At 37.1% G+C, this 16881-nt stretch overlaps 2 protein-coding genes across 2 annotated transcripts; both read left to right on the top strand.

The window, feature by feature from the left end:
* Positions 1-3443: 3443 nt before the first annotated feature.
* On the top strand, positions 3444-5644 carry lim2.4 (lens intrinsic membrane protein 2.4; the record flags this gene model as incomplete). Its single annotated transcript, XM_079441406.1, has 4 exons — positions 3444-3618; positions 4002-4151; positions 4301-4435; positions 5583-5644. 4 exons carry the CDS (start codon positions 3444-3446, stop codon positions 5642-5644), a joined length of 522 nt encoding a protein of 173 aa, XP_079297532.1.
* Positions 5645-6876: 1232 nt separating this feature from the next.
* Positions 6877-15302, top strand: LOC306885074 (uncharacterized protein). The gene is made up of 6 exons (XM_079441407.1): positions 6877-6937; positions 7251-7343; positions 7645-7730; positions 8724-8879; positions 11491-11580; positions 14673-15302. The coding sequence occupies exons 4-6, from the start codon at positions 8856-8858 to the stop codon at positions 14991-14993; spliced, it is 435 nt and encodes a 144-aa protein (XP_079297533.1). The 5' UTR covers positions 6877-6937; positions 7251-7343; positions 7645-7730; positions 8724-8855; the 3' UTR covers positions 14994-15302.
* Positions 15303-16881: the final 1579 nt, after the last annotated feature.

Consider the following 16881-nt stretch of genomic DNA (forward strand, 5'->3'; position numbering starts at 1 on the left):
CGCTGGTCCCGTCCAGCCGTCCTGAGTTCCCCGCTGGTCCCGTCCAGCCGTCCTGAGTTCCCCGCTGGTCCCGTCCAGCCGTCCTGAGTTCCCCGCTGGTCCCGTCCAGCCGTCCTGAGTTCCCCGCTGGTCCCGTCCAGCCGTCCTGAGTTCCCCGCTGGTCCCGTCCAGCCGTCCTGAGTTCCCCGCTGGTCCCGTCCAGCCGTCCTGAGTTCCCCGCTGGTCCCGTCCAGCCGTCCTGAGTTCCCCGCTGGTCCCGTCCAGCCGTCCTGAGTTCCCCGCTGGTCCCGTCCAGCCGTCCTGAGTTCCCCGCTGGTCCCGTCCAGCCGTCCTGAGTTCCCCGCTGGTCCCGTCCAGCCGTCCTGAGTTCCCCGCTGGTCCCGTCCAGCCCACCTGAGTTCCCCGCTGGTCCCGTCCAGCCCACCTGAGTTCCCGCTGGTCCCGTCCAGCCCCGCGCCTCCCGTGCGCCCTCTAATGTCCGCGCTACAAGAGCGCCCTCAAGAGTCCGCGCTGCAAGAGCGCCCTCCTGCGTCTCCGCTGGTCCCGTCCAGCGCTCCTTCGTCTCCGCTGGTTCTATCCAGCTTTGCGCCTCCCGTGCGCCCTCAAGTGTCTGCGCTGCAAGAGCGCCCTCAAGTGTCTGCGCTGCAAGAGCGCCCTCAAGTGTCTGCGCTGCAAGAGCGCCCTCAAGTGTCTGCGCTGCAAGAGCGCCCTCAGGAGTCTGTGCTGCAAGAGCGCCCTCCTGCATCTACGCTGGTCCCGTCCAGCTCTCCTTCGTCTCCGCTGGTTCCGTCCAGCTCCGCGCCTCCCGTGCGCCCTCAAGTGCCCGCTCCTCCAGAGCGCCCTCAAGTGCCCGCTCCTCCAGAGCGCCCTCAAGTGCCCGCTCCTCCCGAGCGCCCCCAAGAGCCCTCTCCTCCAATGTGGCCCCCAGAGGGGAACTTTCCCAAAGAAATTTTGGGGGGGGGGGGCCATATAGTCCCAGTCTGTGTGGCCAGGCCAAAGGCCAAGGCCACAAAGGACCCAGATCCGCCATGGCCTCCCGAATCTCCAGTCCTGCCATGGCCTCCCAAGGCTCCAGATCCGCCATGGCCTCCCGAATCTCCAGTCCTGCCATGGCCTCCCAAGGCTCCAGATCCGCCATGGCCTCCCGAATCTCCAGTCCTGCCATGGCCTCCCAAGGCTCCGGATCCGCCATGGCCTCCCGAATCTCCAGTCCTGCCATGGCCTCCCAAGGCTCCGGATCCGCCATGGACTCCCGAGTCTCCAGTCCTGCCATGGTCTCCCAAGGCTCCTGATCCGTCCTGGAGGCTTCCCTGTCCCATCCTGGTCCTGCTCCAGCCTCCAGGACGCCCACCCCCCCCTCCCCGATGTTACTGTTACGGTGCGGGACGCACCTTCCAGGAGGGGGGCGATATCTATCTGTAACAGAACTGTTTGTTTAGTTTCCTTTTTGTCCTTATTTGGTTCTTCCTGTTTTAGTTCATGACCTAGTTTTGTTGATTTAGTTATATTCATCACCTGTGTTCTATTAATTACCTTGTTTCCTCGTTTGTTCCACTCCCTTTATAAGTCCTGAGTTCTCCCACTGTTTTTGTCTTGGATTAATGTTGTAAATGGTTAAAAGTGTTGAAGCTATTAAACTACTCCTTTGTTACTTCTCGTTGTGCGCCTGCATTTCTACAACCACCGTGACACATTGACTTGGTTCATTTACAGATCATAATTTTATCCAAATGGAATTTTCCCTTGTGTATGAACTATTATTAAAAATGGATTTAGTAATTTGATTTTGTAATGGGTTTATTGCACTTTAAACTGTAGGTATGCCATGGGTATCCACGCTGTGGCCCCTGTAAAAGCAAGCATGCAACTCAGCGTTTTGCATTGACAGCTGTACCAAAGCAATCCTTTGAATATGTGCAGCTACAGAACAGTCTACTCTTCAAACAAAAGGAGGACCATTGACATCATGCATACACATAGTGAAAAGTCAGACTCACCAGGGCCCCTGCCCTAACCAGTCAAGTGTATTTGTTTCAGGGACAGAAGAGGTAGCATTTAAAGGATTTTGCCACCATCAACAAAAAGGGCAACACAGGTTGTCTATTTCTCTTTTGCCTCTTAACATCTCTCTCTCCCTCTCCACTCTCTCACTCCCTCTTTCCCCAGAGGATAAGCAAAGAGGGATTTGCCTCAGAAGCAACAAGGTAAGCGATGAAAAACTTTTATGTTTTTTTGGATATATCTGTAAGTCTTAATATTCAGTACATTGATTGAAATGTCAACGCAGTGTGTGAATGGAACTAGTTATCTTAAGATAAGCATGTCCATTACGTAAATTACAGAAATGTTTTCTCTCATAATGACTATCTAACCTGAAATATCATAATAAATTCTCATGTTTTAATGAGACAGGCTTCTCAATTTCAATATGTTGAAGTATACTGAAAAAGTTGTAACATCTGTTTTTTAAGCTTCTTGTATGAATAAATTTGATTAACAAAATGAATTATGCAACTATAAAGAAATCTATTACAGTGAAGCCGGAGGAATATTTTTTAAAGAGAATATTGCTTATAGTACGAAATTCGTAATGCTATTTTGGAAATTTATCTAAAAAAATTCTCAAATGCTTCTGTGTTTAAATCGGGTAATTTTGATGTATTAATATTTATACATGTTAATATTTAATTTAATATAATGTTTAATCTATTGAATTACAAATTATGCCAAAAGATGAGGACATTTTATTTAGCCAAATTTACTTAGCCATATACAGTTTGATGAGAAAAATGGTTTGATTTTATAAAATATGTTATTTATATGTTTTGTTTATTAGTTTTACAAGATGTTTGTGCCATTTATGAATGTGGATTCAGTATAAGCATCTGTATGTGTAAAATCAAAACCTCCTATCTGTTTAGTGTATATCTCCTTCCTGCAGGTGCGAAAAGACTGTAACATCTATATTTTTTAGTTGATGAAACATGATAAATGAAATGATTTATGCAAGCGTAAAGAAATCTATAACTGTAAAGTATGAGGAGTAATAAAAAAAAAATAGATATTGCTTATAATACCAAATTCGTAATGCTATTTTGCTAATTTATTTTTAAAACATGCATGGGCAAATTCTTTTGTGTTTAAATTGAGTGAGTTATTTTAATATACTAATATTTATGCATGTTAACATTTGATATAATATGTTTGATTAGTTGAATTACAAAATTTGTGTTGAAATATCTGTAGACATTTTAGCCAAATGTTGGTTTGAAGAGAAAAATTGTTTGATTTATGTTTTATTTATATTTTTGGTTTATTATAAGAAGTCTTTTTGTGGCATTGATTAATGTGTGCACATAAGCATCTGTATGTGTAAAATTAAAACGTCTCTCCTGTGTGTTTAGTGTATATCTCCTTCCTGCATAGTCACAGCGTGTGTCAGGATGTACAACTTTATGGGCGGCGGCCTGTTCTGTGCCATTATTGGGAACATCCTAATAGTGGTCTCCACAGCGACAGACTATTGGATGCAGTATCGCCTCTCAGGCAGCTATGCCCACCAGGGCCTGTGGAGGTACTGCATGGCCAACAAGTGCTACATGCAGACAGCAAGCATAGGTGAGCAAATATATTCAAACTCAGGTTTTTAAGTGTCTATGCATTCATGGCTATTTTAAATCATTGTCAAGTCATTTGTAGAGTCAGCAACATCATACAAGAAATCTGGCACCTGCATTTGAGCTTCTAGACCATTTTGCCTGTAGATGGCAGTGCTTTATTATTTTGCCATACAGAGCTCCACAGTCTGGTTTGTGTTGTCTAAGCCTTGCACAGTCGTATTCTGAACAGGTGCTCCAAAGTTGTACCCTTGGTCTCATAAAATGGCATCTGAGATTACAGGAGCTGTAACAAACAGTGATAAGATATGGCTGGGATGAGAAGAGAATGAACATACCTATCTTGTCTGTTGTTTTATGATCATTTCTTGTATGTTCCCCCAGCATACTGGAATGCCACACGGGCATTCATGATCCTATCGGGAATGGCGTGCTTTGCGGGCATCATGGCAGGCATCCTCTCATTTGCCCATTTTTCTGCCTTTGAGAGATTCAGTCGTTCCTTTGCAGCAGGAATCATGTTTTTCATCTCCAGTGAGTCACAAATCACAGGCACAATGAGCTGTAGAATGTGAAATTTTTGCATATTTAAGTATAACTAAAAACTGTTGTCAAAGTAAAAAATACAGATGGCACTACGTTTCCTCTGTCCATTTTTAACCCATCACTTTTTTCACACCCAGCTTTGTTTGTGCTGCTGGCTATGTCGATCTACACTGGTGTAACCCTAAGCTTCCTGGGCAAGAGGTTCGGAGACTGGCGCTTCTCCTGGTCCTACATACTGGGATGGGTGGCCATGCTCATGACCTTCTTTGCAGGTGATAGAAAACCTCATAGAATGCTATTTAACGCAAATGTATGTAGTTTTGTGTATGTTTGGGACTTTGGAGCCCTCTTCAGTTAAGCGAGTGGAATACACTGTCATAATTACAGTGGAGAGTACACATATTTGTTGCTACCATAAAGCAATCTGCCTCTTTTGGTGGAATTTCATGCCCGCTCAGTGAACTTATGTACTCCCAGAACAGACTTTTGGAAGGAGCATGAAAATAAAAGCCATTTGCCTTATTAGAAGTCAGTGTACCATCAGAATGATTTTGAAACGGATATTTCAAGGTAGAAAACCTACATACAGTTACTTTAAGGATTGCATTGACTCAGAAGTTCAAGTGGTAGAACATAATAAAGTGAGTTTTTAATGGCGTGCTAAAAGTTATGAAATGTTCTCGTGGTGCAGAATGGAAATAATATGCTTAAGGATGTTCAAAGGATTTTGACTGGCCTCATGATAAAGTTCTGTCACAAAAAATAAAACCTGGATGTCCATGCAGACCAAACTAATATTAAAAAGCACATTAAAATGTAAGTGGGCCTGTTCTCATGTCGTTCCAAACCTGTAAGACCTTCGTTCATCTTCAGAACACAAATTAAGATATTTTGATGAAATCCAAGAGCTCTTTGACCCTCCATTGACATCAAGGCTATGACGCGAAAGAGAAGAAATTTTGAATAAAGTTATTTTAGTTTTCTTTTCGCACAAAACGTATTCTCGTAGCTTCATTTATGGTTGAACCATTGATGTCACAAGGACCATTTTACCGATGTCCTTGCTACGTTTCTGTGCATTGACCATGGTAGGACCCTTGCTGTCTATAGAGGTCAGAGAGCTCTCGGATTTCATCAAAAATACCTTAATTTGTTTCCGAAAATGAACTGAGGTCTTAAGGGTTTGGAACGGCATAAGGGTGAGTAATTAATTATATAATTTTAATTTTTGGATGAACTAACCCTTTAATATATGGTGACCTACCAATGGTTTGGAACAAGCAAAAACAGCTAAGTAAATATAATTGCTGTTACGTGTACGTGCTTATACTTTCATGTACTTATTTAATTTTTAGTTGATACTAGAACAAATATTCACACTTATTTAAATGTTTATGATTTGAAAATTGTCTTTCGCAGGGATATTCTACATGTGTGCCCACAGAATGTATGAATCCAGGAGAGTTGTTGGAAGTCGCTAACCTGAAGAAAGAAAAACTGCAAGCAGCAGAATGTTTAGGCTCAGAAATCATCAGGAACTTTATCACACCTTAATGTTATATAAGTTTAATAACTTTAAACTTCAAAAATACACTGACAAATTTATACTTTAAAACCGCATTAAAGGACTCTTTTTTTTTTTTTTTACACACGCACATGTATTTGTATAATTCTGCACAGATAAAAAATACCGGCCTTCCCAATGTTTATTTCACTTTTCATATATTTTTTTTTTTCAATAAAATTCCACACCAAATAATTTTCTGTGAAATTTCTGTGTTTTTATATATATTGTAGCATTGCAATACATTATGACTTCACATAAACACATTTTTAGAGCGTCTTTTTATGCTGTTGGAAGTTAGAGCTTGTACACATAGTTTTATGTAATTGTTTTGCAATACAAGTTCACTTTTGTTTTTGCAATTTTTGCAACTGTTCATAAGCATTTCTTTCACCATGTGGTCATGAGTATCACTGACTACTGTTTCAGACTTGTTTCACACCAGCTACATACACTGTAAAAAATATTTTTGCAATTTAGTTATTTCAACTTAATTTTGTGTGTAGAGATAACTAGATTGTCCAGACAACAAGAAGTTTTAAGTTTTCTTGTCCTCAACTAGACTGAAAGTTGAATGAACAAGTAAAATTGTTATTTTAACTCAAAAATGTATGTTTAAACAACTGCACTAGATTTTCAGTTGAATTAACAAGTATAATTGTTATTTGAACTTATAAATGTAAGTTGAAACAACTGCACTCAATTTGCAGGGTTTACTTCAATTATAATCTAATGCTTTAATAGCACTAAACTAAACTTAATTTATCTATCTATCTTGCTGTCTGGTACTGCATGGTCTTAAACCCTAAACCGCTTTAAACAAAATCTTCAAACTTCAAGACATTACATCTATTTCAAACTTTCTGCTCAGGTTTTCTCAAGCCAACGTCAATGGTTGTCTTGTAGTTATCACTACTGTGGTATATATAAATTAATTACAGTGTATTTTATTTTAGTGTGTACATTAAAAACATCACTGTTATTTACAATTATGAGCACAGATTAATTAAATTACACCAAAAATTTGTCTAGCTGTTTTATTCATGGTCAGATTTCAATCCATCATAGGCGGATTTGAGCGATTCATGAAAATGATTCGCTCTAGATGATTCGCTGAATCATTTTTTTTCTCTGAGAATTTTCGAGAGAAGCCTGCGGAAACTGGATGATTGTTGGACCTTACACGTGTCTTCACTTCACAGAAGAGTGAGTAAGTGTGACAATTTATATTGTGAAAGTGGATTGTTGCAACTTTTTAGTTCGTAATAAGCGTTTTATAGTAGCCTATTGTGTTATCTAAAAATATATTAAAGACTTGTAAAGCACACAATTAAATTTTTGTTATAGTCACAGTCTAAATATTGTTAACAAATCCGTAATTTCTGACAATAAATCATACATTAAATTCATAAGTGCAAATGACCATTAGTAAAAGCAGTTTTCATAATTATATTATCCATTTCGAGTCAGGGTGTTTTGCACATAGATGATTCGCTGATTGTACTTCTTTCTGTTCACTTCAGTCAAGCTGATTGAAAGCGGCTCGTGCACCAACCGGACCAAACCGGATTTTTTTTTACCTCAGTCACTTCTCATTTGCAGAGCGCCAGATATAGGTGAGTTTTCACCACAATCTTCGAATTAAAAAAAGTAACTTAACTGTCAAATTGAATCGATATGGGTGATAGAAATAACAATGAATACGTCTGTGGTTTGAAATGTCACGGTTTTCATTACTATTCGGAGTTTGGATCTTGCCGTCCTCGCGCCATTTCATCGCGCTTTTGTTCATGTTAGTTTTAAGAAATCTTGATTATAAGGCGAATTACACATGATGTTGTCACGAATGTAAGATTATTGAGTGTATTTCTGCACAAAGAAGATTCACTCATTGTACTTTCTCGTGCTGACTCACAGGTTCCGTCAAGTTTTTTTACCTCAGTCCGGATTTTTTACCTCAGTCACTAACCTTAACTGTTAGGTTAGCAGAGGACCAGATACAGGTGAGTTTTCGCAGCAATCTCTGGAAATTCTTAAATGACTATCAATTTGAATTGATGTGGGTAAAAGTAGCTTAAATATATCTGTAATTTTAAATGTTACTGTTTTTAGTAATACTGGAAATGGTTGTGATTGACACACTGCTTGTTTTAGTGATGTATGTTTGAGTCATTTGTAATTTGAGAACACATTTAAACAATCTTTCTAAATTCATCATGTGAATCGTTTAAAAAGGAAAGATATTTAGAAGAATATCAGTAACCAGACAGTTTCTGGTCCCATTGACGTCCATAGTATATATTTTTTTCCTACTATGGAAGTCAATGAGACCAGAAACTGTCTGGTTACTGATATTCTTCTAAATATCTTCCTTTCTGCTCAGCAGAAGAAAGAAATTCATAAAGGATTGAAACAACATCCCTAATGGAGACTCTAATGTTTATTATTACAGGCATCAACAAATCAGTTATAATGTTTACATACTGTAGTTGAGACATACCACAAGTTCACGGATGGTCGATCCTGAGTGCTGCTGTCATGCAGAGTTTAGCTCCAACCCAACTCACTTTCCTTTGCATAGCTGTAGTTATTCTTAAGACATTCAGGTGTGTTTGACTAGGGGTGGAGCTAAACCGTGCAGGACAGCTGTACTCCAATACCGATGTCATCTATCCCTGCACTGCTCCAGTGACAATAACAATGGCAGACTGCTAATTGGGCAGAGATTTTCACCAGTGGGCAGGGCTTTTCCCTACGATGACGTTAACATAGGGAGAAATCTGGAATCGCTTGTTTTGAGAGACTTATGATTTATGGGGATTCTAAAAAAAAGGGGTGGGTGGATTTTTATCATTATAGTCTGGTTGTTTACACACTGTGGACACATCTGTGTTTAAATGCCTTATAAAAAGTGAATTTTGCATAATAGGTCCCTTTTAATGTTTAGTTTAAGTGGGATTTTTTTATAAAGTATTTTTCTTTTTTTTTGCTTGCAGGTTGCTCTTGAATTCTGTAGGCTTGTCTCCATTGATTTAAAAAGAGCATTCTTCGAAGGGCTTGACAAGCACCTACCCAGGCTCCTGCAATTATACACCAAGCGAAGCAATGAAGTTCCAGAACTTCTGAATATGTTGAAGTGTCTGGATGAACAGGCAAGTCCAATTTAATTTATACAGCAAAACTAATTTGTTATTAGCTTTCAAAGAAATTTGCATCAGAAAAATTATATTATTTGCTAGTGTTGCAAAAAATCCCGCTGGTAAAAACAATATGATTTCTCATTTTGTTAGTTGGGCCCTATGATTTCTGTTATGCGCAAAACACAGATGGAATCACAAAATATATTAATAAAAAAATTTACTGTATTGCATGGAATGTCACAGAATTTGTCAATATTTAGATGAATAAATCAAAAGTAGGCCAGTCACTTAAATCAAAACCGCAAAAAGACTCTTTAAATATACATCCTGCATGTTCTGTGTGAATAAATGTCGCAGACATGCAGTTGTGTTTACTGCACATACTGAAGTACGTGTGACACTTGCAGTGTTTTTTCAGCCTCTGCCGTCTCACATTAGGGGCTTTCGCACAGGAGGAACCTTTTCATAGTTCCTAGTAGAGCTGCACGATTAATCGTTAAAAGATCGCAATCTCGATTCAACACCTCACGTGATCTTAATCCTGCATTTTTACATTTCTGCCAAAGATATTCAGGGGTGGAACAGATCGCATTAGATTCGGTTCGGCACGCATGTGATTCGCGGATTAACTGCTAAATTTAACCATCAGTGATTGAAAGTTTATCATTTGGATGTGTATTGTCTTGCCATATTGTCTTGCCAATTTACACATTCAAAAATTTTAATCGCGGAAGATCTAAAACGGGACTTGCGTGTTATCTGTGCGCACAGCCACACACGCTCGAAGCGCAGAGAGAGGCGCTGTCTGTGTCAGACAGCTCTCGAATACAGAATTGATTCCTCTTTCACGTTTCCTTGCCCTTGAACGGACACATAAACACAAAATTGTCAAAATACCTGTCTAAATGGCTGTCTCGACAATTATTCTCTTGTTTATGTCATATGTGAACAGTTGAGAAAGAGACGGATGTTTGTCAGTTTTTTTCGGACCGTGCAGTCAGTCTTTAAGTGATAGCACACACTTAATATTTTTATATATATATATATATATTAGGGGTGTAACGATATTCGTATTGAACCGTTCGGTACGAGGCTTTCGGTTCGGTTTTCGGTAGGCATTTTCAAACCGAACGTTGGTTATAACGTCGTTATTTCAAATGTAGGCGCGTGGTAAGCGCGCTCATAATGTAAGAGACGCCGCGGCGCGACCACAACATTGCCCAACATCAAATGGCAAACGTAATGCAGCCGGAACGAAACTGCTCGTTATTGTGTGGTTGAAGGACCGTTTATCAGTTTGGACCAGTGCAGCGCGAGCCGATCGTGATCATGCGACACTGTTACTACACAGTGCTAATAAGAGATCCAGTAAAGAAAGCATTTGAATTCGCCACAGAAGTAATAACATCGCTGCGAGATCTAGTGAGAAACATTCACATTTCTCCGTTATTAACGGATCAAACAGCGCGCGGAAACCAGGAAGAAACACTGTGCCATGAATGAACTATCCAGTGTCCACAGATCAGCAACATTCACCATGGATTTACTGTAGAAACACTAACTGCAACCATGGAAGTTTGGCAGGAATAGTAGGCATAATGCCTTCAAGTAACATTACGTCGGTTTTATTTTGACATTATGAATACAATTGCTGCCCTCAAATGTCAATCTGAACTAAAATAAACCTTTGTTTATAACTACTACAATATTACATTTCATTTTTTCCAAGGAGCTTTTTTGTTTTATATGCTCCTAAGAAGAGTCAATTATAGCTCTAGAATTGCTCAAAGTAAAAATATATCATACTTTATGATGTTAGTTTTAATAAAAAAAAGAATTTAAAAAAATTAAATCAAGGAAATTTATCTGGCATTTCTTTCTTTTTGCTGTATCAAAAACGTACCGGACCGTGACACAAGTGTATCGTACCGAACCGTGAATTTTGTGAACGTTACACCCCTTATATATATATATATATATATATATATATATATATATTAGTTTTTTGTCATTGATATTAATAAAACAACAAAATACAGCTTTAATATAGATGAAACTATATAAAAAATACTTAATTATTATTAATAACGTTTAAATTAATAAAACAAAACTTCAATTCATTTAACAGCATTTTAAAAGGGTTTGTTTAATTTTCATTTGGTTTAAAAATAAATGTTTTATGCCTCCATTTGATTACCAGAAAAATTTAAATACACAGGAATTTCAACAAAAAATAAAATAAAATCATAAGATCTTCTACATTTAAGCTGTTTTTATGAATTCAATTAATTAGACATAATTTTGATCATACAACTAAAATGGAATTTGAGCTGCTCAATCAACCCTACTTTGTCTAACTGTGTAAACACTAAATAATGCTGCATGTTTCAAGGTACTTCTGTGGCACTTTTAATTGTTTATTTAAATAACTTAGTTGTTCACAGTAAGTTACAGTTACAGTTTATGCAATATGATAAAGAATGATTTTTCCGAAGATGAGTAGGGATGGGTATCCTTAAGGTTTTAACGTTATTACTATAATTATCGATCCAGTACTTTTAACAGTAGACTTCAGTTCTTTTTGTTCTATTAAAAAGAAGAAAAAAAACACTTTTTTTTGCAGAGTTCTAACCAGAAGAAGAGGGGAGCAGTTATTTTGGGCCTTCCATACTACATGAGGGAGAATCCAGAAAACTTCTTCAGAGTTTGTGAGGTAAAAACTTGAGTACTTTTTTCCTATTAACACTGGAATAAGGATGCACCAATATCACTTTAGTATGATAGTGATGCTTTTATTTAGTACTTTTTATATTTTGGTGATACCGATTATACAGTGTGTGCAGAATTATTAGGCACGTTGATTTTCTGATCATATTTTATTCCCAGGCACATTTTGCCAATTCCAAACCATATTAATCTTAATAACTACTATTAACTTTGTATTTAATCATTTATAAGTGATATGTAATTGTTCATGAATGCTGGAAATGAAAAAAGCCTTTAATTCAGGTGTGCAGAATTATTAGGCACGTTTTCTTTTACAGATAATAAAATAAGCCAAAAAAGAGATTTAACGAAGACTGAAAAGTCCAAAAATTATTAAATGCCCATGAGAAGGATACAATACTAATGATATACTAGAGATTGCAGTTAAGGCATAACCATTGGACAGTGAAATGCTCATCAGGTCAGCAGGGTCAGGCAAAAACAGGTGGAGAAGAAAAGTCACATGTTAGAAGACACAAGGCTTTTTTCATTTCCAGCCTTCATGAACAATTATATATCACTTATAAATGATTAAATACAAAGTTAATAGTAGTTATTAAGATTAATATGGTTTGGAATTGGCAAAATGTGCCTGGGAATAAAATATGATCAGAAAATCAATGTGCCTAATAATTCTGCACGCACTGTAGATGCCTGTATTTTCATTGAAGCCATAAGAATATGAATCATTATTTGGCTTATTTTTAGTTGTTTCCTTCAGTTATTTTATGCTTAATTATGCCTTTTAAAATGTATTGTATTGCTGTATCATATTTTCTTTCAACTTAGGGGTAGGCGATATAGCAAAAATATCACAGCACGATTATTTTCAGGACTATAACGATTCACGATTTTATCACAATTATTTTTCATGTTGGTTTTACTATTTTTCATGTGACTGATCAGTAGTGTTGCTTTCGTCAACGAAAATTATGGCGAAATATAGTCGTCAACGAACCTTTATCACCTGACGAAAACGAGACAAGACGCAACGTAAATGCTGGTCATGTGACGATGACTAAAATAAATGTATAATGCAATATTGTTGACGAATAAAAATGAGACTAAATGTGGTTTACAACGTAAAAACTATGTTAAAATGTCTCTACATTTTTGTTGACCAAAATGAGACAAGACGAAATGTTATAACGTCACGACGAATGAGAGAGTTGTGCTTGAACCCAGCTTTATCGGCTTTAAATTCTGGTTTGCGATCTAGTCACCCGATTATCAGTGAATTTAACAATATTATTCCATTAGTTATTCCATTAAAATGTCTCATTGATATATTTGACACATTCATAATCATTACTTTTGCCGGTTTTATGTGACAGCTGTTATGTGCGTTATTGGCAGCGTCACCCTCTGGTTACATGAATGCGTCACCACCGCATCAACACTAGATAATGCAGATTTTATTTTAGAGAATAATCGCACAACTATTCCGTATTCTATAATTAAATAAACTAATCGAATATTCAAAAATCGTGACTCATCCCTGCATGGAATCTCTTGTTTCTTTTCCCAAATCTTCACTCACATCTCACTCATTTTCTAAGGGGATTATAAACGTTTCTTCATGGGTTCGCTTTTAATTAGGCCTATTATATTCATATTCTTTACTGTGGTAAAGTAGAAAAACGCTGTACAGATAGCCTACATTTGTACTTGCATGTCAAATTCTTTTTAACACAGTTTGTGCTTGTTATTAGACATGGTAAGGCGCGTCAAGTTTATTTGTAAAGCACGCTTCACACGCGCGGGTGATTTTTAGTTCCACTTTCTCTGGCAGCGCAATCTCAAACATAACATAGCCTAAATATCTTGCCCTTGTGGAAGATAAAATTCGCTCTTCAGACCAATTGACATCAAGTAGAAAATATGAAGATATCAGAAAAGAGATGTGTCCCACATCCCTCTCAAAGCGCTGAGTGGTAGGCTATATCACGCGTCTTTGTGTGGAAATATAAAATATTTTTTATTTTTTTAAACAACCCCCCCAACCACCGCTGGTAGTTCGTCCATTACCACCGCGGTGGTAAAAAAAAACTGCCACAGTCACAGCCCTAAATATAATAAAGTAACCTTGTTTGAAATACTGGGTTAAATAGAATTGCATTACTAAAAAGAGACTAAAATACAATTTTCATTGTCTAAAACTAGACTAAAATGTCATCAGTTTTCGTCGACTAAAACTTGACTAGACTAAAAAGAGTATGAACGTGACAAACTAATAAAAACTAAAACGACAGCTTGACACAAAGACTAGACTAAAATTAAAACAGGCCGCCAAAAACAACACTACTTATCAGTACATCTAAACTAATTTCCCTATATTAAAAATGCAGAATCGAATCATTAATTGTGAATCATCAATTTTAATTGTGAATTGTTGAATTGTTCTGAATTATTTCGCTGTGAAACAAGACCAAAAAAAAGTACCAAGCAAACTGGATCTCATTCGATAAGTATATGTACAAATGAATTTGTGTATGAAATCTGCATACCAACATTTTCACAAACAAATAATCATTTATCAATAACTTCTATTCTAAAACTTAAGGGCTGTTTACACAAAAACTGAAGTGAACAATGCTCACGTGTGCATATTATTTTTTCACAAGGTGTTTTTTGATGAAGTGACATCGCCAACTACCGTCGTTTTCGCAGATCCGTGTGAACGGGGAACATTTTTACAACGTTGTTGTCTGTTTTTAGTACATCATTGTCATGTAAACATACCCTTATTCTGAATTTAAAAACACAGCTGATTGTGCATAGTGCACACCTCCTTTTGACATTTTTCTGTGATTTTTTTGTTTTATAAAAAGTACAAGAATTTTCATCAGATTACTTGAATAGCTCTATTTGGAAAATCATTCTAGAAAAATTAGATTGGCATAGACAAACATTTTATTGGCGTAGACTGTAAAAAATACAACATTTACATTTTGGTAATGTATGTTTAATGTGGTAATGAAAGTTCTAGTCCACCGCTGAATCTTTAATCTCTCTCTCTCTCTCTCTCTCTTTTTTCAGCCGACTGACAATGATATTGATGTTGTACAGAGTGTTAAGGTGGGCATCTTGTCAGTGAGCGAGGACACCAGACAAGATTGTGCCTTCTCAGACGACGTTGTGAATATGGCTGTGATACTGGAGGGGGAGATTGTCATTGTGGATCTCCAAGACATTCCAAATGCCTTCGTCACATTGTTTGGACTGCTTTACGCTTTAAATATCAACTATCCAAAAGAGCTGCGATACACCTTTGAGGTGATCCAGCGGATCGTCATGAAGATTGATGCGGAAAACTGCTCCGCAAAAGTTCATGGACTGAAAAACAAACTAATGCGGTGAAGTGCTTTTAACTTTTGGCATTTTTTTTTTTTTTTTACAAGTTTTGTTCAATTTAATTGATGAATTTGTTAAAGCATCTTCTTAGTTGAGATTAAAGTGTTATGAAACCAATTCATAGTTTTTTTTAATGTGTTAATGCTTTTCAGAGTTTCTTTTTGAAAGAAATGTTGTGAACAGGATGTTTATATATTGTATGTTGCGGGAGAGTGACATTTTAGAGTGTTGAGGTCAATTGATGGAATTTGTTGAAGCTTGAGAGCATGGATAATTGATAACTAAGGCATTCATTGCAATAAATTTTGTATTGAAAATTGTATCAGTGATCATTAATTTGCCATCAATTTTTTGTTTAAATCAAATGTATTATACAAATTAATGTTCGAGTAGTAATTTATTATTTGGTACTGCTGCAGGTTTTAAAGTTTCAAAACACCACTTTAGTTGGCTGAACTTATTGGATGTAGTTTAGAAAACTTAACTTTAGTTGGCTGAACTTATTGGATGTAGTTTAGAAAACTTAACTTTAGTTGGCTGAACTTATTGGATGTAGTTTAGAAAACTTAACTTTAGTTGGATGAACTTATTGGATGTAGTTTAGAAAACTTAACTTTAGTTGGCTGAACTTATTGGATGTAGTTTAGAAAACTTAACTTTAGTTGGATGAACTTATTGGATGTAGTTTAGAAAACTTAACTTTAGTTGGCTGAACTTATTGGATGTAGTTTAGAAAACTTAACTTTAGTTGGATGAACTTATTGGATGTAGTTTAGAAAACTTAACTTTAGTTGGCTGAACTTAAATTCGAAGTTTACTTAACTAAATAAAATCAGTTAATTGTACTTTATAACTTGTCAGGTAAACCTTTCCATATTTGTCAGGTATACTTTATCAAATAAGTTAGTTTAACTTAAAAAAACCCATGCAAAAAGATAACAAAAAATAATGAGTTAAGTCAACAAAAGATTTTTTTACAGTGTAGTCGGCAAGCATGGCACATCCTGTGCTAACCAGTTGTGAGAAAAATGGAGCAGAAAAAAAAATATTGAAGCAGGGTTTACATTTTTTTTACAGCCTAGCAGTAAATGGGCGCATTTTGAGACCCTCGTCACATTTTTATTTTCTAGGCTTGTTAATTGTGTTTATGGAGTGTGGTCAAACATGTGTTCATGCTTTGTTTTTTAAAAAACACATTATTTTTCAAATAATTTACCTTTATTCTACACTGCTCTGTCCCTTCTCTGATAAATGCCCTGATGATTACCTGGTTTAATGAAGCCCCTCTCTCAGAAAATGTAATGGGCTCAGATTGGTTAGCTGGTCCAGTGTGTTGTGATTGGCTAAACCACTAGTGCGCGTCTAAACGTCCCACCCCTCACCACAGCGGCATGTGCTCCGGTTGTATTGTATTGTATTGTATTGTAAACAATCGCGTTGTCTATATTGCTTATCAGTTTGAGCCCAATTGAGACCCAGATAATATTAGTCAAGTCAAGTCACCCTTATTTATATAGCGCTTTTAACAATACAGATTGTGTCAAAGCACTTAACAGTATCAAATTGGAGGATAGAGTGTCAGTAATGTATAATAATAAGATTAAAGACTCAATTTTCAGTTAAAGGCATTTCATTATTGAATTCAGAGATGTCATTGTCTAGCTCAGTTTAGTTTAAATAGTATCTGTTAAATCAAATTGACGATACAGAAGTCAGTGTACCATCAGAATGATTTTGAAACGGATATTTCAAGGTAGAAAACCTACATACAGTTACTTTAAGGATTGCATTGACTCAGAAGTTCAAGTGGTAGAACATAATAAAGTGAGTTTTTAATGGCGTGCTAAAAGTTATGAAATGTTCTCGTGGTGCAGAATGGAAATAATATGCTTAA

The sequence above is a fragment of the Barbus barbus genome, assembly GCF_936440315.1.
Source record: "Barbus barbus genome assembly, chromosome: 19".
Lineage (NCBI taxonomy): Eukaryota > Metazoa > Chordata > Actinopteri > Cypriniformes > Cyprinidae > Barbus > Barbus barbus.